The sequence below is a fragment of the Harpia harpyja genome, chromosome 7, assembly GCF_026419915.1.
Source record: "Harpia harpyja isolate bHarHar1 chromosome 7, bHarHar1 primary haplotype, whole genome shotgun sequence".
Taxonomy (NCBI): Eukaryota; Metazoa; Chordata; class Aves; order Accipitriformes; family Accipitridae; genus Harpia; species Harpia harpyja.
The window spans coordinates 21,704,552-21,724,037 of record NC_068946.1 but is presented as its reverse complement, the minus strand read 5'-3'; the positions used below and the strand labels follow the sequence as shown (position 1 = coordinate 21,724,037).

The window sequence follows — 19,486 nt, the reverse complement described above, 5'->3', positions numbered from 1 at the left end:
CTGAGCAGAGTGATGCAAAGATTAAAACTGAAATGCTTTATAGGTTTATGCTAGATAGGAAAAACTTGGAGAGCTTGATTGATAATGTATTGTGCTATCAGTATTATATGTTGTATCGTTTGCTGGGGGAAGGTCTGGAAAAGTATTAAGGTATCAGGCAACACTCTAGTTTGAGCAGGATGCTAGAAGAGTCAATTGTTTCTCCATCCCCCACGTTAATTTCTTGCACGTTTTTATTTCCTTGCCATGAGAGTAAGAAGCCGTCTACCTATAAGCTCTGGCTTAAGTTTTTTCTAAATAATATTTCATACTCATGATCTGTGGTGTTCTCAGTATCAGAGAATGGTGCACTACCAAATGTTTCTATTGTAAAATTAGTTCCTCAATTGAGGTATTACTATTCATCCCCCAGGGAAGACTGCAGCCTTATTTAGGAGTGTTTGTGCAGAAAAAAAACCATTCAAGTTCACATCTGACAAAGCATCACAGAACTGCTTTTTGGCCTTAGTCAACTGAGTGAAAAATCTGATACAAAAGCAACCAATTATAACAAAATAACATTATTACAATTCTAGAAACTTCAGCAAAATATTTTTACATGTTTGGTAGGGAGCAGTCTTCCCTGTGACACAGAAACACAACATTGACAAAAGATTGAGACAATTGTAGGAGCCATCATTGTAATTTAGGAGCCCCTGCCCTCTAAAGAACGTGCTGTGTGATTCTACACAAAAATCAGAGTAAGTCAAAAGCATTTCCTGCTGCCATATCAATTCAGCCATTTCCTGATAGGAATCTTAATCCCTGCTTTGCAGATGCTGCCAAACTGAAAGGAGGAATGAGTAGCCTTTTTTTCAGGTACCTTGGAGTTACCATAACAAACATAGTGAAGCTGAAAAGTGAGTTATGATCAGAACATTCACAAAACCCCACTGAAACTGGAACCTCTCCAGTGCTTCCAAGAGTGATCTTTTAATGACTATGTTCTCAGTGGATGTGGACATGGATTCAGCAAAATACTTAAGTTTTGGCCTTTAATCCAGAGGTGTCCCTGGCTAATGGTATACTGAAAGGACGTCATGCAGTTTATCTCATGAACCTCCTCTGTCAGAGAGGAATTTTGGTTAAGCATAGCTTTGCCAGGTACAACTTATGGCAAAAAAAAAAAAAAAAAAAAGAGGGAGAAAAAAGATGATGACCAATGGCCTTCTAGGAAGGAGATGTCACAAGAAGGAGCGGCTGCTGTGATGGGAAAGCCGCAGTGTAGGTTACAGTCAATGCTTCCGGAAGACATCCTCTAGGCTGAAGCTATTGCAGGACAAAGAGCAGGTGGGAAGACAAGACCACCAGGATTTTGTTCTGGTGGACTTTATTCATCCTGGAACAGCAATCCCTCCCTCAGTGTAGGGTGAACTACATCTCACCTCCTCCCTGTGAACAGGTAGGCAGACACACATCCTAAAACCTCCTGCAAAATATCATTCTCTTCTAGTACTTTAAATCTAGGTTTCTACAGATTTTTCTTTACGAGCATAATAAGATATAATCAAGGATGTTTGATTACAAGCACACATTGAATTAAAATGCTAAATCATAATAAAAATATTTCATAAATTACTGTAGCTTAAGATTTGTGCAACAAGTGCCTCATTACTCACATTTCCAGAAGAGAAGCACTTGGTTTAAAAATCATAGCCTGCCAGACCCTACTTCTTTCCTGGTGAAAACAAATGGATATGATTTTTCAAATCACTATTAGGGTTTTAGTCTTGGTTGAAATGGGTATGTTACCTGTAATAAGAAATATATTCTAATTTGGTGACTACAATGAAGCTGTGTTACTGTCGTAACTAATAACCAGTCCTCCAAAATAACACATTTCCCAGCTTATATAAATAATATGCAGCTGACAAGAACGCTAGAAATTTTATATCGCTGCTAAAGTTATCAGGACAGCCATAGCATGGCAAAGCGTGTGTTGGGAAGAACTTTCTCCTTTATGAATTCAAAATTCTTATCAAGAGCTCTTCCTCCAAGTTACTGCCTGCAAATAGAGGCTTAAGATTATTTGGCTGATATCACAGCAAAGCAAGGGTTACAAATTATACTGCTGCTTATTTAAATGTCTAGCTTCCTTTTTTTTTTTTTTTTTTTTTTTTATTTTTAGCAGGGAAAGTGGATGATAATTCACCAGCTTCCCGAAAAAATTCCTAGCAGCTATTCAAATTCAGAAACCATCACAACCCCATTATAAGGGCTTGTTTGCCCTGGCCTGGTTCTAACTGCAAACGTACCGCTGGGATGAAGAGCTGCAGAGACACAAACTCATGGAACGATTCACCTCTTGCCAGTAGCTGTCCCACGACAGTTCTCTCCAATGGGGAGGATTGCTGAGGCCAAGCTGCTTCCACAGTGATTTCTCAGGCTGCACCAACCAATGGCTGTGAAAGGGGTCTTGTGGGGTTTTTAAAGCAGTGCCTGGAGCCACGCAGCTGCTAGATATGACGGCTGCAGAGAATGCCTTACCTATCACTCAGAGGGAGGCAAGACTGTGTAAGTGATTTGCAGGTGTTGTTAGGAATTGTTTAAAATTAGGGCCTAATCAGATAGCCAAGTTTTTCTGTTAGAGAAGGGTTTGCTGGATTGTTGTCATGTTTTGGGTTTTTTTAAATATAATTTCCATAAAAAATGTAGAAAGCAGGTGTTGAAATAGTCCCTATGCCACAAACAAGAGTCAGGGAGTCCACATTCACCAGAAAAAAAGCCCTGGTGTCCTGAAAAAGGGCTACACCTTTTAGGTGATAATTAATTGTGAAAGGTGAAGTTCCTAGGAAATATTAAAACCTAAATTAGTGATCTCTTAAAGCTGTTGGTATGATCTGGGAAACTCTTTAAGGCAAGGGGTTTTGTTTGGGTTTTTTCATTGTTTTGTTTCTTTTCTTGTTTTCCCCAAAGAGCCCTAGTAATATGGTGCTATGAAGTGTATGAATATCAACTGGTGTAACATATGACTGAATAAGCAGCTGTGGATCAGAATGAGAAATTTCTTATTATCAGTCTTCTTACTACTGTGTGGGTAACTTCTTTCCTTGGTTTTTTTTAATGCCTCTCATTTGACTTCATGCCTCTCTTTCAACTATGTATGTAGACTACTTTTTTTTCTTTTATCCAATACAACTTTAAATTTAAATGCCAAAGGAAGATATACTTGTATATATGTGCTTAAAAAAAATCAACTTAGAGCTTGAAAGCAGGTGTTGGTGCTTCCATACAGCCTTGAAAGACCTTTATTAGTTACCTGCATGAAAGGGGGGTTATTCCTAGAAGTAATGATGTAGTCTATGAACTTGATGTGCTGCTCTATAAAGGTAATGGTGCTGCTAGCCTGAAAGAGTCAGGTAAGATTTTTTGTTTGTTTGTTTTTTTAAATTATATTTCCCATGTGAAATAAAAGCTAGAGCCTTTTGCAGGCTGACACATTAAATCATAATTAAAAAAAAATAGACTTAATAAGTGATCCTCTGAAAAAAATGAAGGTAGTTGGATTTATTACTTTATGGTGGTCTTGGCTATTTCTTTGTGTTTTCTACAAATGTTCCAGTAATCACCTTTCATTAGTAGAAATTATTAATCAAAAACTTGATGACTATATGTTTCCTTTAGAAAAAAAGCCCCCCAAACCTTCAGTTTTAAGGTTGAGTAATTGTTACCAGCCATTCACTCAGCAGCAGCAGTACTGGAGATTACAGAGGCTTTTTTTTTTTTCTGCCGTGGGGATTAAGAACAGGTTTTTCCAATGCATTTTTCCACTAGTCAGACTTCTTACCAGCTGCTTTCATAAAATTTCAACTCCCATCAAAAGACTTCCTAACATGTAATTTATGTCAGATTAATATTATTACATACATGTAATTCTCATCTTCTGTAAAAGGTAGCTATTTTCACCATAAAATGAGGAGGTTTCCTGCGACAGCCAGTATTTTTTATGAATTGTTGGCACTATTCTTTTATGTAGCATTAAGCACAGTTGTGCTGTTTTGATGCTGCATTTGTGCTGCTAAGGTCTCCCCAGACCTTCACTATTTTGCTTCTGTGTGGGTATGTCTGAATTCTGTGATGCCAGAGTAGGGCCATGTCTTGGCTTAGGCCCAAATCTGGTAAAGTTTCTTAAACACCATTTCTCTGCCCATTTTCCCTGCTTGGTCTAATCCAGAAAGTATTCTGAGGATGCATGATCCATAATCATCAGTGAGAACCTTTAAGAACCTGAATTTTTTTCTCCCTAATTTTTGTCTTCTGACCTTCTTGTAGAGGATTCTTAATGAACCTGAGCTGTGGAGCAACGTGTTGTGGTGCGGTAATGATGTGGGGGCAGGCTCTGTGCCCTCCTTCATGGGAAAGACTGAGTAGCACGAATCCATGCTGATAGCCAGAGCAGCTCCCTGTGCTTGAAAAAAATGAGCCACTGGATGGAGAGGAGTGGAAAAAGTAAGAAAGAAAATATCATAGTATGATGCCACAAACTGCATCCCTTAGGATTACCAAGTTTTCCTTCAAAAAATTATTTTAGAAAAAAGTCAGTTAAACTTGTACCAGAGTTGTGTCCTGCTATATTAATTTGTTTGAAGACAGATACATAAATAGTAAAATAAGAAAAAAAAGTCAGTTTTATGAAACAACAAGGAGTTTTATTAAGATATTTTATTATGTGTCTCTGTAAGGAATAGACCAACAACCATATAAAAGCTTACAAAGATGGTTAACCTTCAACACTATAAATGTGTTAACGTGACAGAAGTAGTTCACAATTTTGCATCTTTATTGACTTTTACAGAGTGAAGGGAGAAAGTTCTCAACTATGACATGCCAATGACGATCTTTGACAGGAGACATTTACAATTGCATTAAATCCTTTACCTTTTTTTTTTTTTTTTTTTTTTTTAGCAAGTCAATAACCCTGACTTGCAGAGTTAGGAGTGAAAAATACATTAGCACCATCATATTAGTCTTTTACACTTCCCTAATTTTAGTGGTCTTGACCAGCAATGACAGGAAAGTAGAGAAGCACCTTTGATAACAGAATACAATCCAACAATAAAATTACGGTGACAACTGACATTAAGGTATTAAACTCTTAAAATACACTGTACTTTTTCACAGCTAATCAGTACAGAAATAGACAATTTTGTACCAAATGATTCCACTGAATTGACCAATGGGTTTTGATTGAGTTTTGGTTTGACTCATCAGACACATCCCAGTTTCTGTCCATGTTGAGGTAGTTGAAACAGGGAGGTCTTTCTAGCTTTATGGACTGCATCTTAGAAAGAAGGGTGAACTTTGGTACTGGGAGCAATCAGTGCTTTGTAAATTGGCTAACATTCAACTAATAGAACACAGTGTTGTTTTATTAAGTGTTGAAGCTGTATTATAGCACCACGGAGACATGTTTTGAAGATGGAATTTGGTAAAAAAAAAATAGAGCAAAAAAGCATTTTTACTGTAGTTTGTGTAATAGCGAAAAAAATAACCCTTAATATCAAATTGATTTTTCCCCCAGAAATTTTGTTAATAAATAACTGGGATACAGATGGTCACCTGTACTAGCTGACAAGGCTAAAACAAAGGAGCACAGTTGGAGTGTGAATCTGTTTGCTGGGGTTTCAGAAAGAGCAGGGTCTTTGATTTATAAGAAGCAGACCGGGCCAATGTCCACGCCAAATTCCTGATCAGGACCACCAATATCTATGGGTGCAATATCAACCACAGGCAACCTCATTGTCTTGCGCGTTCTGTATTCAAAGACTGTTTTACCCCATTCACCAGTGTGTTTCTGTGAAGTTAAAAAGAAAAGAAAAGGAGAACATGTTAGAGAAATCAGTGTTGGGCTATGTGAAAGTTAGTTATCCTACAGTTTACTGGATTTCCTACTTTCTCTTTCCATATTAATGTGTGTCTCTCAACACCATGAAAACTGGTTGCAGTCTCTGTAGAAATGAACATGTAGATAGACATTCTTAATTTCTGGTCCTTTTATGTGAGGTCTTGTGGGGTTGTAGACCTTGCGACTCAGAAGGGATGGGATCCCTGATGGACACTAGGGTACTCTGGAGCGGTGCCTGTGCCCTGACTTAGGACTGAAACGTGGTCTGCATGCTGGAAGACGGTACAAATGGCTACTCTGGAAAGTGGTTTTTGGCCTCAAGAAAAAGCGACAGCAGTAATGAGGTAGCTCTTCACGTTCATGAAGAAATGGCTGCAAAATAGACGTGTTCATGCATCCTTAAACGGCAGGTTTGCCAGACACATCAGTGTTTGTTGGGCTTTTGGGACCTTAAACACAGCAGGAGACACAAATTGTGGATGGTGTCACACTGTTTTGTATTTGTTACTGAAAAGGCTGCAGATGCTCATAGACGAGCATGCTCATTGATGTTACCGCTCCTCTCCAGTACTTCCTGCTGCAGCGAGCAAGGCACAGTGAAGCAATGTTGCATCTGCGAAGTGACTGTATTTGCCCCTTCCCATTGCCCATGGCTGCCCATGGCTTGCATCAGCTAGCCTTGATTTTTTTGTATGAGTAAGATGATTCCTACTGCTCTTAGTTTTAGAGTTGACATGAGATAGATCAAAACTTGGTCACCGTGACTTCCCTGACTTTGACGCTAAAGCAAGGAGATACCTGTAAAGCACAGATTTAAATGGGAGTGCACCTCACTTTCTACAGGAGTGACACTTCTGGTGTACAGAATGGAAGTTTCCCCAGTTAGGTGCAGCTGTGTCCTTTCCTTACCCAGGTCATGCAAAGCACTCTCTTCCTTTATTACAGGTCTAGTCCTTGAGAGGGAATTATTTAGTAAACTGCCATACTAAAGTCTTGTTTACTTACAGTACAGCCATCTTCCAGAACAGCATATGTGAATTTGCTGTTTCCTTCTGCCTTGATCTCACTCTCCACAGAGCTCATGAGTTTCAGAGCTTTTTTCACATTTCCACTGGCTTCATCCATGTAGGCAATGCTGTTCTTGCAGTAGTAGGTGATGTTCTGGGAGGCACGGCTGGAGAGGATGCGGAGGAAGGCCAGCTGAACTTCTGAGACATCCTCTGGAAGCTCAGGATCGCCGTAGCTGAACTGCAGAGCACAACACATAAGCAACAGGTTTTGTTTAATCATGTCTAGGGACAGTCCATATAGTTATATTTCACCCACGAAATGTTTAGCTTAGTTTAATTTCAGGATTATTTTTTAGTACATTGTGATGTATGCAAGTACAACATGTATACTACCTTTTGGGCTGCTAACTGTGGTAATTTCTCACCTGGAAGCCTCCGTTCATAGATTCTCCAAACCAAATGTGTTTGTTTCCACTGCTTTCACTGGTCCACCAGTTTTTCCTTGGCACAGTGCTGGGGTTAGCATTGAGGCACGTCTCACCAGTTTCCATATTACAGTACACTTTAATAGCATCCATCTTGCAGCCTTGGTTAGGATCAATCCAGTACTCTCCTAGAGGTAAAAAAAAAAAAAAAAAAAAAGAAAAAAAAAAAGTGTTAAGGGGCTTAATATATTTGGGGAAGAATCTGACTGCGAGAGTGAAGCTTATTTCTATGCCAGATTCCTGAGCCAAATTAGGAAGCATATTAGTTTTGACATAACAGATGCCACACAGAAAATAAGATGATATAAAAATATACTGAGTTCATGAGAATACTGTTATATGACTGACATTAGAAATAAATATAGAACTTATACTTGTCATGGTTTTTTTTCCATAAAATTATTGAAAAAAAATGTTCACTTATAAGCATGTAAGGAGTGGAGTTGAAGTCAGTGTATATACTATGTAAATGCACAGTAAATTAAAGTGTAAAATTATTATTACATTTATCATCTTTATCATGACATTTGTTTAAAAAACCAAATTTTTATAGCAGATCTCTGCATTTAAATACTCAGAGACAATAGCATTCATGGGGAAAAAAAAATATATCAAGAACCGCTACCATTGTTAAAAATAAAAACCTAACATACCACTCTTGAGCTCGGGATGGCAGAATTTCAGATCTCTGCAGTTACGAGCTGGATTCTTCCGTGACCCATCAGGACTAATGATGTTTTCAATCTGGTTGTTAATTGATTTCATTGAAGATATGATGTCACCCAGATTGATTTCATTTTCTTTTGGCTCATCTCGATATTCATACCCATAGCCCACTGGACCTTTTTCACCACCGACCAGGGGAGAGACAGCACCACAACATGGACCAGGAGGACCAGAAGGACCAGGAAGACCAGGCTGGCCTGGTGGACCCTAAAAAAAATGGCAAACATAGTGCTAAATAGAGATCACAGGTTAAAACTAAAAGTCCATGTGGGCCCTAATCCTAAAAAATGAGAATTCTCACATAAACATTTAATTTACATATTCATTAAATAATGGCACTTGCTATAAACATCTGTTAGACTTTCCGGGCCTTTATTTTCCTAAAGTTGGAAATTTCTTTTCCTAATTTTGTCAAGTTGTGACTGTCCTTTTTCTGTCTGGGCTTTGAGAAGGAGAAGGAACCCTTTCCACCAAAATCCAGAGAATAACCATTTCTTGGCTTTAGAAGTGACTAGGCTAGTGACCTTTGCAGCACTGGTCTCTCTAGAGGAGTCTAGGAAACCCACTTCATAGCTTCCAAGACAAAGGGAGTCTGTGCTCTGAAGTGAAGAGGAGATCCTGCTTACCCTTGTATGTAGAAAAGTCAATGGTTATCTGAGACTAACACAATACCCAGTGTATCAATAGTTACACTGAACTACAAATAATCTGTATTTTTTTTTATTTAGCCTTGATAGCTAGATACCTCCTACCACAAATTCTGTCCATGAAATACAGAATTTTCTGAGAGAGATATTTAAATGGGAGAGCGCCCTATGTTTCATGAATAATCCCTACAGATTTGTTTGTTTGAATGAGCACAATTTACTTACTGCAGGACCACTTTCACCTCTGTTACCACGGGGGCCAGGAGGACCAATTGGACCTGCATAGCCACTTCTACCATCTTTTCCAGGCGGCCCGGCTGGTCCTGGGGGACCCTAAAACAATGTTGAACACAGATAATATGGTCAAAATTGTTTACCAGATAATCTCAAATCCAGAAATACTTTGTGAGATATTTCAAACATTTCTGTACAATTTATCAGGTGTTTTCTCTTTCTTCAGCTGTTGCTTGTTAAGATGGCCAATTTATGTTTTTATTTTTTTGTTAAACAGTCTGAATCTTCCTTCCAGTTACGTTCAGTAAGGATTTTTTCTTACCCTTGCACCTGAAGCTCCTGGACTTCCAATTGCACCTTGTGGACCCAGGGGACCCTATGAAGAAAAGTAAAGTCAGTCATACACCTCTCAGTAATACTTTGCAACTAGCTGATGTACCTTAAGTAAAGGCATTGAAAACATTTTTAAGATTATATGAAACACATTCTTATAAAAAGACTATGTCAGGTATGAGAGAGAATGGTTGCCATTCTTTAACCAGAAAATAATATCAAATGCTGTCTATATGAAAAAATCTTAGTGATGTGATACCCGAAATGCAAGCAAGCCAACCAAAATCAATGAGGTTTGGATGAAATCTTGTATTCATAAGAATACATAGCTATAGGCTCAAAATGCTGCAGTTTTAATCATATTACCAGTAAAGTTATTTAAATAATTTGACAAACACTCATGTTTTCAAATGCATTAAAAACGTGCTCTATTTATACACCACAAAGAACTAAGCCATATGTTTAAAAATTATTGATCATCTCGCTGCCATAGTGTAAATGAGAATTTATCAGTTTGGGGTTTTTTACTTGTGTTATATGTTAGACAACAGGTTATATTGTGTTGTTAAATAGGTTGGTATTGGTGGCATTTATAGTTAACACTCCCATCTTTTTGCCACCATTGGTACATTAATTAAGTTGGTTTCCTGATTCTCACTTGTATCATGAGTGCTAGTAATAGTTCTTTTCAGTATAAATCCCTTTTAAAATTTTTACTTGTTATAAATACCTAGGGCATGCCTGTCTATTACCCTTCAATTCTTTTAGCTATTAAGAACTGTTCAAAACGGTAATGCATGTTTACAGTTCAGTAGTTTACAATTTCATGCCCATTTTGCCCTAATATTAATTACTGCAAAAGATGCGTGACAGAAGAGAGGTATTTGGACTCGGAGTAGCTTTTTCATGGATTTAGTTGTCTGTCTAGCATAGATTTCTAATAGACATAGATATTTCAACCCCTATTTCTACCTTTTATAATTTAATCAGGAATAGCCTATATAAATGAATGCAAAAAGTGTTTGTTCCAGACACAGGCAGACACATAGCTGAAAGGGATTATAGCAAACCCAGCTTTAGCTCCTAGAATTTTCTCCCAGTTCTTTATTAATACTTATTTCAGGTTGATTCAGGGAATCTGGACTTTTGAACACATCTGACAATCAAATCACACAGGTTCTTTATAATTTTTTTCTTTCCTCAGTAAATTAGTTAAAGCTAACTAGTTACCTGGGACCTACACCACAGAAACTAAGATCAGCCATAATTCCCAATCCAATACAAAATACTCACAGGAGGACCAGGGAGACCGGGGCTACCAGGAAATCCTCTATGACCCTTTATGCCACTGCTGCCTCGTTCACCAGTTTCACCTTTATCACCACGAGGACCTTGAGGACCCTTTAAGAGCACGTTTGCAATAAAAGGAATATAAAAAGAAATAAGAGAAATGCCCAAATAACAGGAAATAGTGAATGTATGATATCACAAATACTTTAAATATGACTTACAGCAGGACCACGAGCACCAGCAGGACCAGCAGAGCCAGGAGGGCCGGGTGGACCCTATGACACAATAAGAATAAGGTGATATGGATCACTTGGAGTTGAATAGACCATTACTTTATTTCCAGATTAGCAGTATGTTCAAAGCCAGCAGCTGTTTGAAAACAAGGGGAAGCTATACACACACACACACTATATATAATCAGCAAGAATTCTAGCCAGTTCCTTTTTCTACCATGTTAGCCTTACTCAGCTGCTTGTAGGCACTGCTACATACCACATGCACTAGACCCCTCCTTCATTTTGTGAGGTGCTCAGTGCTCAAGCTGTGCTGGTGTCAGCACTTCTCACAAATAACTTGAAGGCTTCCAAAGTTACTCCCTTCGTTTAAATAAATAACATCACTTGTGCTGCATGAGCACCAGATGGGATGGAAATTAAGATAGGTCCTGGTGGGATGATGTGCTTTTTGGCATCCTAAGTAGTACGTGGATTTTGAGCTTAATTTATATACAGTTATCAGGAACATAAACTGTGATGTCTTTCCCCTCAATATTCTTATAAAAGAGGTCCTCAATGCCAAGAAACTATAACAGTAACAAATGTACAACTCTTCCAAACTTCCACTTTATTACTGCATGAAATGGATTTTGTATAGGAAAGGTATGTAAATAAGCAGTAAGCCATTTACTTTGGTCTTACCTGAAATCCTCTTTCACCAGCTTTTCCAGGTGCACCGCTGCTACCTGCAGGCCCAGGGTGACCAGGAGGTCCTGGAGGGCCAGGAGAGCCATTTTCACCACGGTCACCCTGCAGATAGTAACAGTTGACAGGATAATAAATTTAAACATTTACAGATCTACAATGTAAGGAGTCTATTCAGTGGAGCATAGAAGGTTCAAGGAACAAGTTACATAGCACAGAACTACGTAAATTGTCATCTCTACACAACATTTATTTGGCAATCTGAAGATATTGGCGATTTCTTACTTTGCCTCCTGGGGATCCATCACGTCCAGGCAAGCCATCTGAGCCAGGGTTACCCTGGAAAAAAGAGTGGTACAGTTTGTTCATAGACTGGACAGCAAATAGACAGCTTGTTTTCCAGTAAGCTGAAATAACGCTCATCAAAGAGAGAGTTTTCAAGAAAGAAGAGTTCCTGGAGGTGGAGTGAGCCCTAAAAGATCTGCAAGACCTGTATTATTTTGTAGGTGTATGGGCAGTGCCATCAGTTCAGTTCCAAGTGAGACAGAGATGTGGTCCACAGGCAGTAAAAGGTATAGCAGAGACAGCAGGCTACACTGCCTTAGATGAGAATGTAATCTGCCCAGGCCCCTGTGCATCAGGCACTTGAGTGAGGCTTTGTGAACCTTAAAGCATATCGACTCCCAGAGTCTCCCGTTTGTAACTCACAAGCTAGCAGGAAGGTCTAACGCATCCACTCACATCTCGGCCAGGCTCCCCAGGTAAGCCTCTTTGTCCAATAGGACCTTGCAGACCAGGAGCACCGCGTTCTCCTGGGACACCATTGGTGCCTGGTTTACCATCTTCACCCTGAACAAAAAGGGAAAGGGTTTAGTTGCAGATAATGTACTTAGGAAATACCATCACGTTATACATCTTTAATTAAAGATGCAGTGATTATGAAGGACACCTAATAAAGCGAAGGGCCAGTGTGACTTTGGTGATTGTGAATACTCAAAATAAGAAAGAGAAAAACTTGGCCAAACTGGTTTCTTTTCACTGCTGGTAATATTCATGCAAGGTCATTGAACCCAAGGAATGTTCCTTATGGTTTTGTCAACTAAGAAATAATAAATGGGTATGTCTCTTCTTATGTGTGCCAAAGCAATAGCCAAAGCAGTTAACAAAAAAATGCCGGTCTATCGCTATATTAGTGATAATACACAAACCAAGCCTCACACCCCCTTTTCTGGAGGGAGGTGAAAGTAGTCTGTTTGGGTCATAATATTTAAGCAAGAAACATACTGAGAATTAAGCAAAGATAAACAACTTGCTGTAGGCGAAGCTATGACTCAAATCTTGTCTCAAGAAGAGTTTATAGCCCATGACCCTCCTTAAGTGTGTGAAGGTGGTTATATACTTCTAGACAATGTGATCCAGAACTCTTGGTAATAGAGGTTAAAGACAGTCTCACATGCCACAGCTGCTGGTTACTGGACATCTTAAAGCCTGATCTTACAGATGTAAACACAAATAACTGTAAATTCTGTGGTCTCTGGACTAAAAAGCATTTAAAGAAACCCCACAACACGTTCATTACTTTTTGTATCTCTAAGCTATTTTTAGCAGCTGGATTACAGTTGTTGGGTTAGCTTCGAGGCTACTGCTGCAGTGAATGCACTCTCACCTTGGCACCTGCCATACCGGGTGGACCACTTGGGCCACGTAGACCTGGCAAACCTGTGTTACCCCGGCCACCGACAATGCCTTGAGGACCTGTTTCACCTGGTGGCCCCTGTTTAAGAAAAGGTCAGATCAGTCAATACTGAGCACCTTTAACATTCAAGAGGGGGCTTCTTATTCTTGATGGACAGAATCCCTGCCTATTGGTGTAACAGTCCCTGGCTGGATGTGTACTTACCCTTTCTCCTCGTGCTCCTGGTGGCCCTTTTTCACCTGGTGAGCCGGGCTCACCTCTTGTTCCAGCAGGTCCTGGACTGCCAGGAGAACCGGCACTACCGGGGGGTCCAGGAGGCCCATCCTTGCCTGCAGGCCCTGCGTTACCAGGGGGACCTGGACTACCCTAAAAAGAATTTTAAAAAGAAGAGTGTGAGCTGTGTTATCTGAAACAGTAGCACACGCTTAATGGCACTGATCTTCCTTCATGAAAGCCAACCTGACTTGAGTCATTGCCTGAAGGCAGATTTCAGGTCCAACCCCTATGCACCCAAATCTGATCTGGTCTTATAAAGAGAATCCTTTTGCCTACCATTTTCAAAACTGATACTTTTTTCTCCCTACTGTCTGGACATACAGTTTGCATAATGCAACACTTGCATGTTTTGGATGCCCAGTGGTTGTAATGCATCCAACACAGGATACACATTCCTCACCCACGGCTCTGCCACAGAAATTTGAAATAGTAGCAGACCTGCTGATTTCTTGAATTGCTCATGCCAGATACCTTTAAGGTGGTGTCCTGGACATGTGCAGCATAAAATGTCTTTCGTTAAAACTCTTAGCCGATCAATGGAAAGAATTACCTTGACTTTAATGGTACCTTAAATAAAATCCTACTTTTTTCTTTTTACTCAGCAATATTCTAATTTGCATCTCTCTGTAACTGTAAAACAGAAAATAAAAATCTGTTTATTCAAATATAAAAAAAAATTTTCTTACTTTATATCTCAGTTACCATACAAGAAAGGATAATTTATAGTTTTGATTTTAAAATGGGTGAATCCATTGTATTCTTTGTATTTTCTTAATTTTTAAACAATCAAAAATCAGAATCTAATTTTGACTATGTGAGTCAAAAATAGGTGCATGTTGAACATGCAAGGATATTATGAAACAGCTTTTCTTCACACACCGATATTGTATAAAATATTGGAATTAGCTGATACACCAGCATACCTATTTATAATAGGACACTGCAGACTGGTAGATTAAACTTCAGATGTAGGCCATATCATAAGAGTGAAACTTTGCCACAAGAATCTTTCCAAACTTCTCTTTCCCAAGATAATTAAATCTTATGCCATTCCATTCTACAGGCAACTAAAAAAAATTCTCAACAGGGATCTACAAAATGTAGTTTTGAAAATGCATACCAATTCAAGATCCTGAACTGAATATTTCTTGCATCATAGAAGAGCAAGAGAGAAAACAAGATGTCTGCCACCAACAGAAATACTCAAGGACCTGATCCAGGAGAAGGACTCCACTAACTCTGATGGGCTTTGGAAAGCAAACCATAATAGAAGAAGGAATACCAAGACAGTAAGTGAATGAATTGCTATTCCATATGACACAAGAAAGAGGAGAGTAAACTCGCTTTTGCAGAATTTTTTCCCTAAGTCCAAACATCATATTCAGAATTCTTTTGCTTATGTTATATTCATGTCAAGGTACACACAGCTTAATATAGTTTAATATATTAATATATGTCTAAATAGATCCACAAGGTAAGAATAAAAGAAAAGGGGGATAAGACAACTTACATTGCTACCAGGGGGACCAGGTAGACCACGAGCACCAGGGAAACCAGCAGCACCCTATGAGAGATGAATACTTTTAGTTGTCATTTTCTGCAGGTTGGAAAAACATGAACAAATTGATTTTTGTACAACAGCTGACTTTAAATTATATTTAGCTGTTTCACTTAAAACCTGAATTAAATGTCCTGTAACTGAACAAGAAGTTCACAATTATAAATTTTTTTTATTTTCTATTTTTTGCAAGCGAAGGTCCTGTATGTTCCTCAAAGGGTAACAAATGGGCTCTAAGAAACTTGGCAAAGATGGCATGTAAATCTAATAATTGTTGAGATAAGCCATTTTATAGATTTGGGTCACTGTGCCAAAAGCTATTTGGCCCCTTACTTATATTAAAATCAATGTAGTCCAGATCACTAAACACCTCAACTTTAATTACTCCTTCTGGAACACTTTAATTATTCTTGAACTGCAGATATTGAAGTCACTGAAGGTCTTGTTTTTCATTTACATCACGTTTGTTGTAATAGCTAAAGTCATTTGTCAGTGACTAAGTCAATGAGATACTCACGGGGCCTCCAGGAGATCCACGTTCTCCTTTTGTTCCTTGGGGACCAGGCGGACCCTACATGGAAGGAAATAGATAAAGGAAGTGATTTGATAAATAGATTAAAATTATAGGAAGTGTCATTAAGTTTCCAGTAGTTCAAATGCTTGCACTTGGGCCCCGCCACCTTGAGGCCGAGGGAGAACTGAAGAAACCTCTCTTTGTAGCAATAAGGAACAGCAAAAACTTACTGGTGCACCAGGACCACCCTGTGGACCTGCAGCTCCGGGGGGTCCAGCCTCTCCTCTTAGACCAGGTGGGCCTCTTTCTCCTTTCCCACCAGGTTCCCCATTTTGGCCCTGTAGAAAAATTATGTTGTTATATTAGGACTCAAAATATGCAGAAGATATCACTGTGATGAAAAATGCTATCCAGATACTCTTCTGAAGGGAATTTAAACATTCAATTAAATGTGAATGCAGTTGAATACTATTGGTCTACAGTACAGGAAGGGAAGAATAAAGAAATGTTGCTCTGTGTGTGACTAAGTACAGAAAGAGTAGCAAATGAATCAAATGTATGTAGCAGGTATGTATATTAAAGGGGTTACAGCAAGCCTTTCTGAGATGTGGATGAACTTAGAGAAACTAAAAACTCATAATCACATTCAATTGCTTTTAAGTATTTATACTTACTGGAGCTCCAGGGAAGCCAGCAGGTCCAGGAAGACCTTGTTCTCCTCGTTCACCCTGTAGAAAACAACATTAGCAGTGGAAGATGTTAGAAAGATAGGCTTCACTTTACAAGTTAGAGAACACTCCCATGAATACTCCTGAAGTTTCTTCGTCTTATCAGCCTTTGGAGGGGGAAAAAAACCCAACCCAAACCGGAAACAACAGCTGCTCCTGAGCACTAAAAATAACGGTTCAGGAATTATCTGATAATTATCTGAAGTGTGACAAACTAATCTCAGTTACATCTGTATAAACCCTGAGCAAAATCCATGGTGTTCCCCAGATCCAACTGAGATCCAAATGTGCTGTTTTATCAATCTAAAAAGTAAATATAAGAATAAAAGTACTAATAAAAGTTTACTTAACTGTAAGACAAGATGGAAACAACTATTGCTCACACTCTTGCCCTGAACTGTCACCATAGCCCTCTGATCCCTTTACAGTGTTAAAAGCACTGATTTTCTGAAGTCCTTAGCACCTGTAAATCCTAAAAGTCAACAGGAGCTGAATGCACTTAGTTTATTTTGAACTCAAGCCACCTGTGTTCCTGATCGGGTAGGTGCAACACTGATGCCTATACTAGGCTAGAGGAGCCATGGTAAAAGTTATACTGGGAGAAAAGTACTATCACTTACGGGACCACCACGGGAACCCATTGGACCTGGGGCACCTGCTGGACCAGTCTCTCCCTGTAAGGAACAAGAATGATTACTAGGTGTTTTTCTTCCCATGAGACAGCCACTGGTGTGACTCTTTACAGTATCAAACATCATTACGGTGGATGCTTTACCTTATCTCCAGGTGGGCCGGCAGGACCAGGAGGACCAATGGGACCTACATTACCCTGAAGAATTAGAAAATAATATATTTTGTATCAAAATATGACAATGTTAATTCCTCTATTTTGAGCAGTAGCATCTATGTTTCAGTGTAAACAGGTTGCTAAAGATATTTAAATGGAAGTAAGTCTACAATGCCAGTGTGTTGTTGCACACTACGTTTTGGAGTGACACTCCAAGATCACACCATTTTGTGACGTGAGAGATTTCCAATTGATTGATCCTCTTTTTTTTTTCCCCCACCATCTAAACTTAATCCAAAACCACATGAAGTTAATAGGTCTCTTTCAATGGTAGACAATCAAAGTTATCTATTGCCCTAAATTTTCATATAAATAATTGGTTCACATTTCTTCAGTATATGTTCAACATCTCTTGACTAGCTCCCTGACTTTTTTCTTTCTTGAGAATTTAATGTGTATCTGATGGTTTGAAATACAATTTTTACATTTCCTCCAACTTACACAAGCTGCGTTTTTTATATTTGTCATCCCTCGTTATTTTGATGTATATACTGCTTGTATGTACTCATTAGATACACGTGTATATTTCAAGTGTCTGTTTTATGTGTATATGCTATATAGATATATAAATATACCATATATAGTATCTGTAGAAGTAATGTGTATGAGAACACTTACTATCATAATGTCTTTTTGTGCTTCATTATAACCAGCATTTTTCTCATCAGTCGGCTAGATTTAGGAAGCTAGTAACATTTTCTCTAGTTTTGTACTGGTGCTTTCCCTCAAAAACATTATCCCAATTAATTGTAATCTTCTGCTTGCAAAAAAATTCTATTCCATCTACCCAAGCAGCTGTAATCACAAAAACTAGTATAAGTCTAATTTAGTTTATGAAACCAGATTTGCACTGCCGGAATGAAATACAATGGGATTACTACTTTACGTCTCCTAGACAGTACTTATTCACTGTAAGTTTACTTATGTTCTAAGTGTAGACTATGTGAAGCTAACTGATAAACTGCTAGATGTTTAAAGATGACTCACTCTCTCTCCTCTTGCACCAGGAATGCCATCAGCACCTTTGCCACCAGGTTCTCCCTAGCAAGCATAAGACATAAAAAGCATAAGCAAAAATCAAGCATTAGACAAGCATAAGGCAGGGGGGAAAGAAGAATTAAAACATTAGTGAGGAGAGGATCTCATACTCAGGGTCTCTCAATAACCAGATTTCCTTATTGTTATAATACAAATCTAAAATTGGGGATGACATTCTGCCCAGTATTCAGCATCAGATACTGAACACTTTGATGGAAAAAAACCCAAATTAACTCAAAATGGAGTCTATGCCAAAGTGTTTGCCCATGGTAATGAACTATTCTCATTGTTTATTAGCTTCATTAGAACTGTTTTGATGTACCCTTTCCCCAAGAGATCTAGCACAGCAAAATATCTAGCATATATTAAACCAGGTGAAAAATCCTGTATTTTTTTACATATAGGATCCGTATCACACAGCTAAATCAACAGTACTGCTACCCAGTCAGCACGTCTGAAATCAGGCCAAAAGTGAAGACATGAACAAACCCAGTGCCTTGTGGGAAGCTACCACTAAATTAGCATAAAATTGGCAGACTGTGGGTGTGTTACCTTATCCCCTTTTGGTCCAGGACTTCCAGAAGCTCCTCTTTCTCCTGGCATTCCCTGTAAGCCAGGCAGCCCTGTGCCTCCAGCTGCACCAGGTGGTCCAGGAGGACCCTAAACAGTAACAAAAACTAATTAGAAAAGAAAAAAAAAATTAACCTGAATGGTAGACATAATAGCAGGAAAGCAAGCAAGTCTGTGCGTACCTTAGCACCTTCTGAGCCAGCAGGACCTGGCCCACCTCTTGCTCCAGGAGATCCTGGAGGACCCGGTGCACCACGTTCACCTGGGATACCATTTTCACCCTGTGACAAAAAACCACATTATTCTTTGTTTTCAGGTTCATAGTTTGTTAATTCATTCATGTCATTATAGAAAAGTTGCTGTATGATTTACCTTAGGGCCTGGGAATCCAGGTCCTCCAATATCACCTTTTGGCCCCTGTTTATGAGAAAATAAATGCAAGTTATCCATGCATTTTACTTAGTAAATCTGCGTTGTGGTTGGCACTCTGTTTCTCTCACCTATCATCCCTAAAATCAGACTTCTCTGCTCTGCAGAGTGCTGATAGCTGTCTGAATTTGGAAATGTAATCTAGGAAGAACTCATGTATTTTTTGTTACTTAAAAAAAAAGGAATTACTACTTACTGGTTCTCCAGGCTTTCCATTCTCTCCAGCTGGTCCTGGTCCACCAGGCAATCCCTACGTGAAGGAACAGTATTATCATCTATGTTTCATAGATAAATTATGCAT

The 19,486-nt window shown here is 38.9% G+C and overlaps 1 protein-coding gene across 1 annotated transcript in view; it reads right to left on the bottom strand.

Annotated features, from left to right (window-relative positions):
• Positions 1–4,666: 4,666 nt before the first annotated feature.
• Positions 4,667–19,486, bottom strand: part of COL3A1 (collagen type III alpha 1 chain) — a 53,386-nt gene continuing 38,566 nt past the window's right edge. Inside the window, exons 28-51 of the mRNA XM_052792447.1 lie at positions 19,382–19,435; positions 19,129–19,173; positions 18,939–19,037; positions 18,739–18,846; positions 18,136–18,189; positions 17,077–17,130; positions 16,922–16,975; positions 16,248–16,301; positions 15,804–15,911; positions 15,577–15,630; positions 15,012–15,065; positions 13,430–13,591; positions 13,196–13,303; positions 12,271–12,378; positions 11,815–11,868; positions 11,527–11,634; positions 10,831–10,884; positions 10,613–10,720; positions 9,309–9,362; positions 8,978–9,085; positions 8,033–8,312; positions 7,320–7,507; positions 6,890–7,132; positions 4,667–5,833 (exon numbers count right to left, since the gene is read on the bottom strand). Coding sequence (XP_052648407.1) covers positions 5,687–5,833; positions 6,890–7,132; positions 7,320–7,507; positions 8,033–8,312; positions 8,978–9,085; positions 9,309–9,362; positions 10,613–10,720; positions 10,831–10,884; positions 11,527–11,634; positions 11,815–11,868; positions 12,271–12,378; positions 13,196–13,303; positions 13,430–13,591; positions 15,012–15,065; positions 15,577–15,630; positions 15,804–15,911; positions 16,248–16,301; positions 16,922–16,975; positions 17,077–17,130; positions 18,136–18,189; positions 18,739–18,846; positions 18,939–19,037; positions 19,129–19,173; positions 19,382–19,435 — 2,460 coding nt within the window. The 3' untranslated portion in view covers positions 4,667–5,686. The remainder of the gene's footprint in view (positions 5,834–6,889; positions 7,133–7,319; positions 7,508–8,032; positions 8,313–8,977; positions 9,086–9,308; positions 9,363–10,612; positions 10,721–10,830; positions 10,885–11,526; positions 11,635–11,814; positions 11,869–12,270; positions 12,379–13,195; positions 13,304–13,429; positions 13,592–15,011; positions 15,066–15,576; positions 15,631–15,803; positions 15,912–16,247; positions 16,302–16,921; positions 16,976–17,076; positions 17,131–18,135; positions 18,190–18,738; positions 18,847–18,938; positions 19,038–19,128; positions 19,174–19,381; positions 19,436–19,486) is intronic.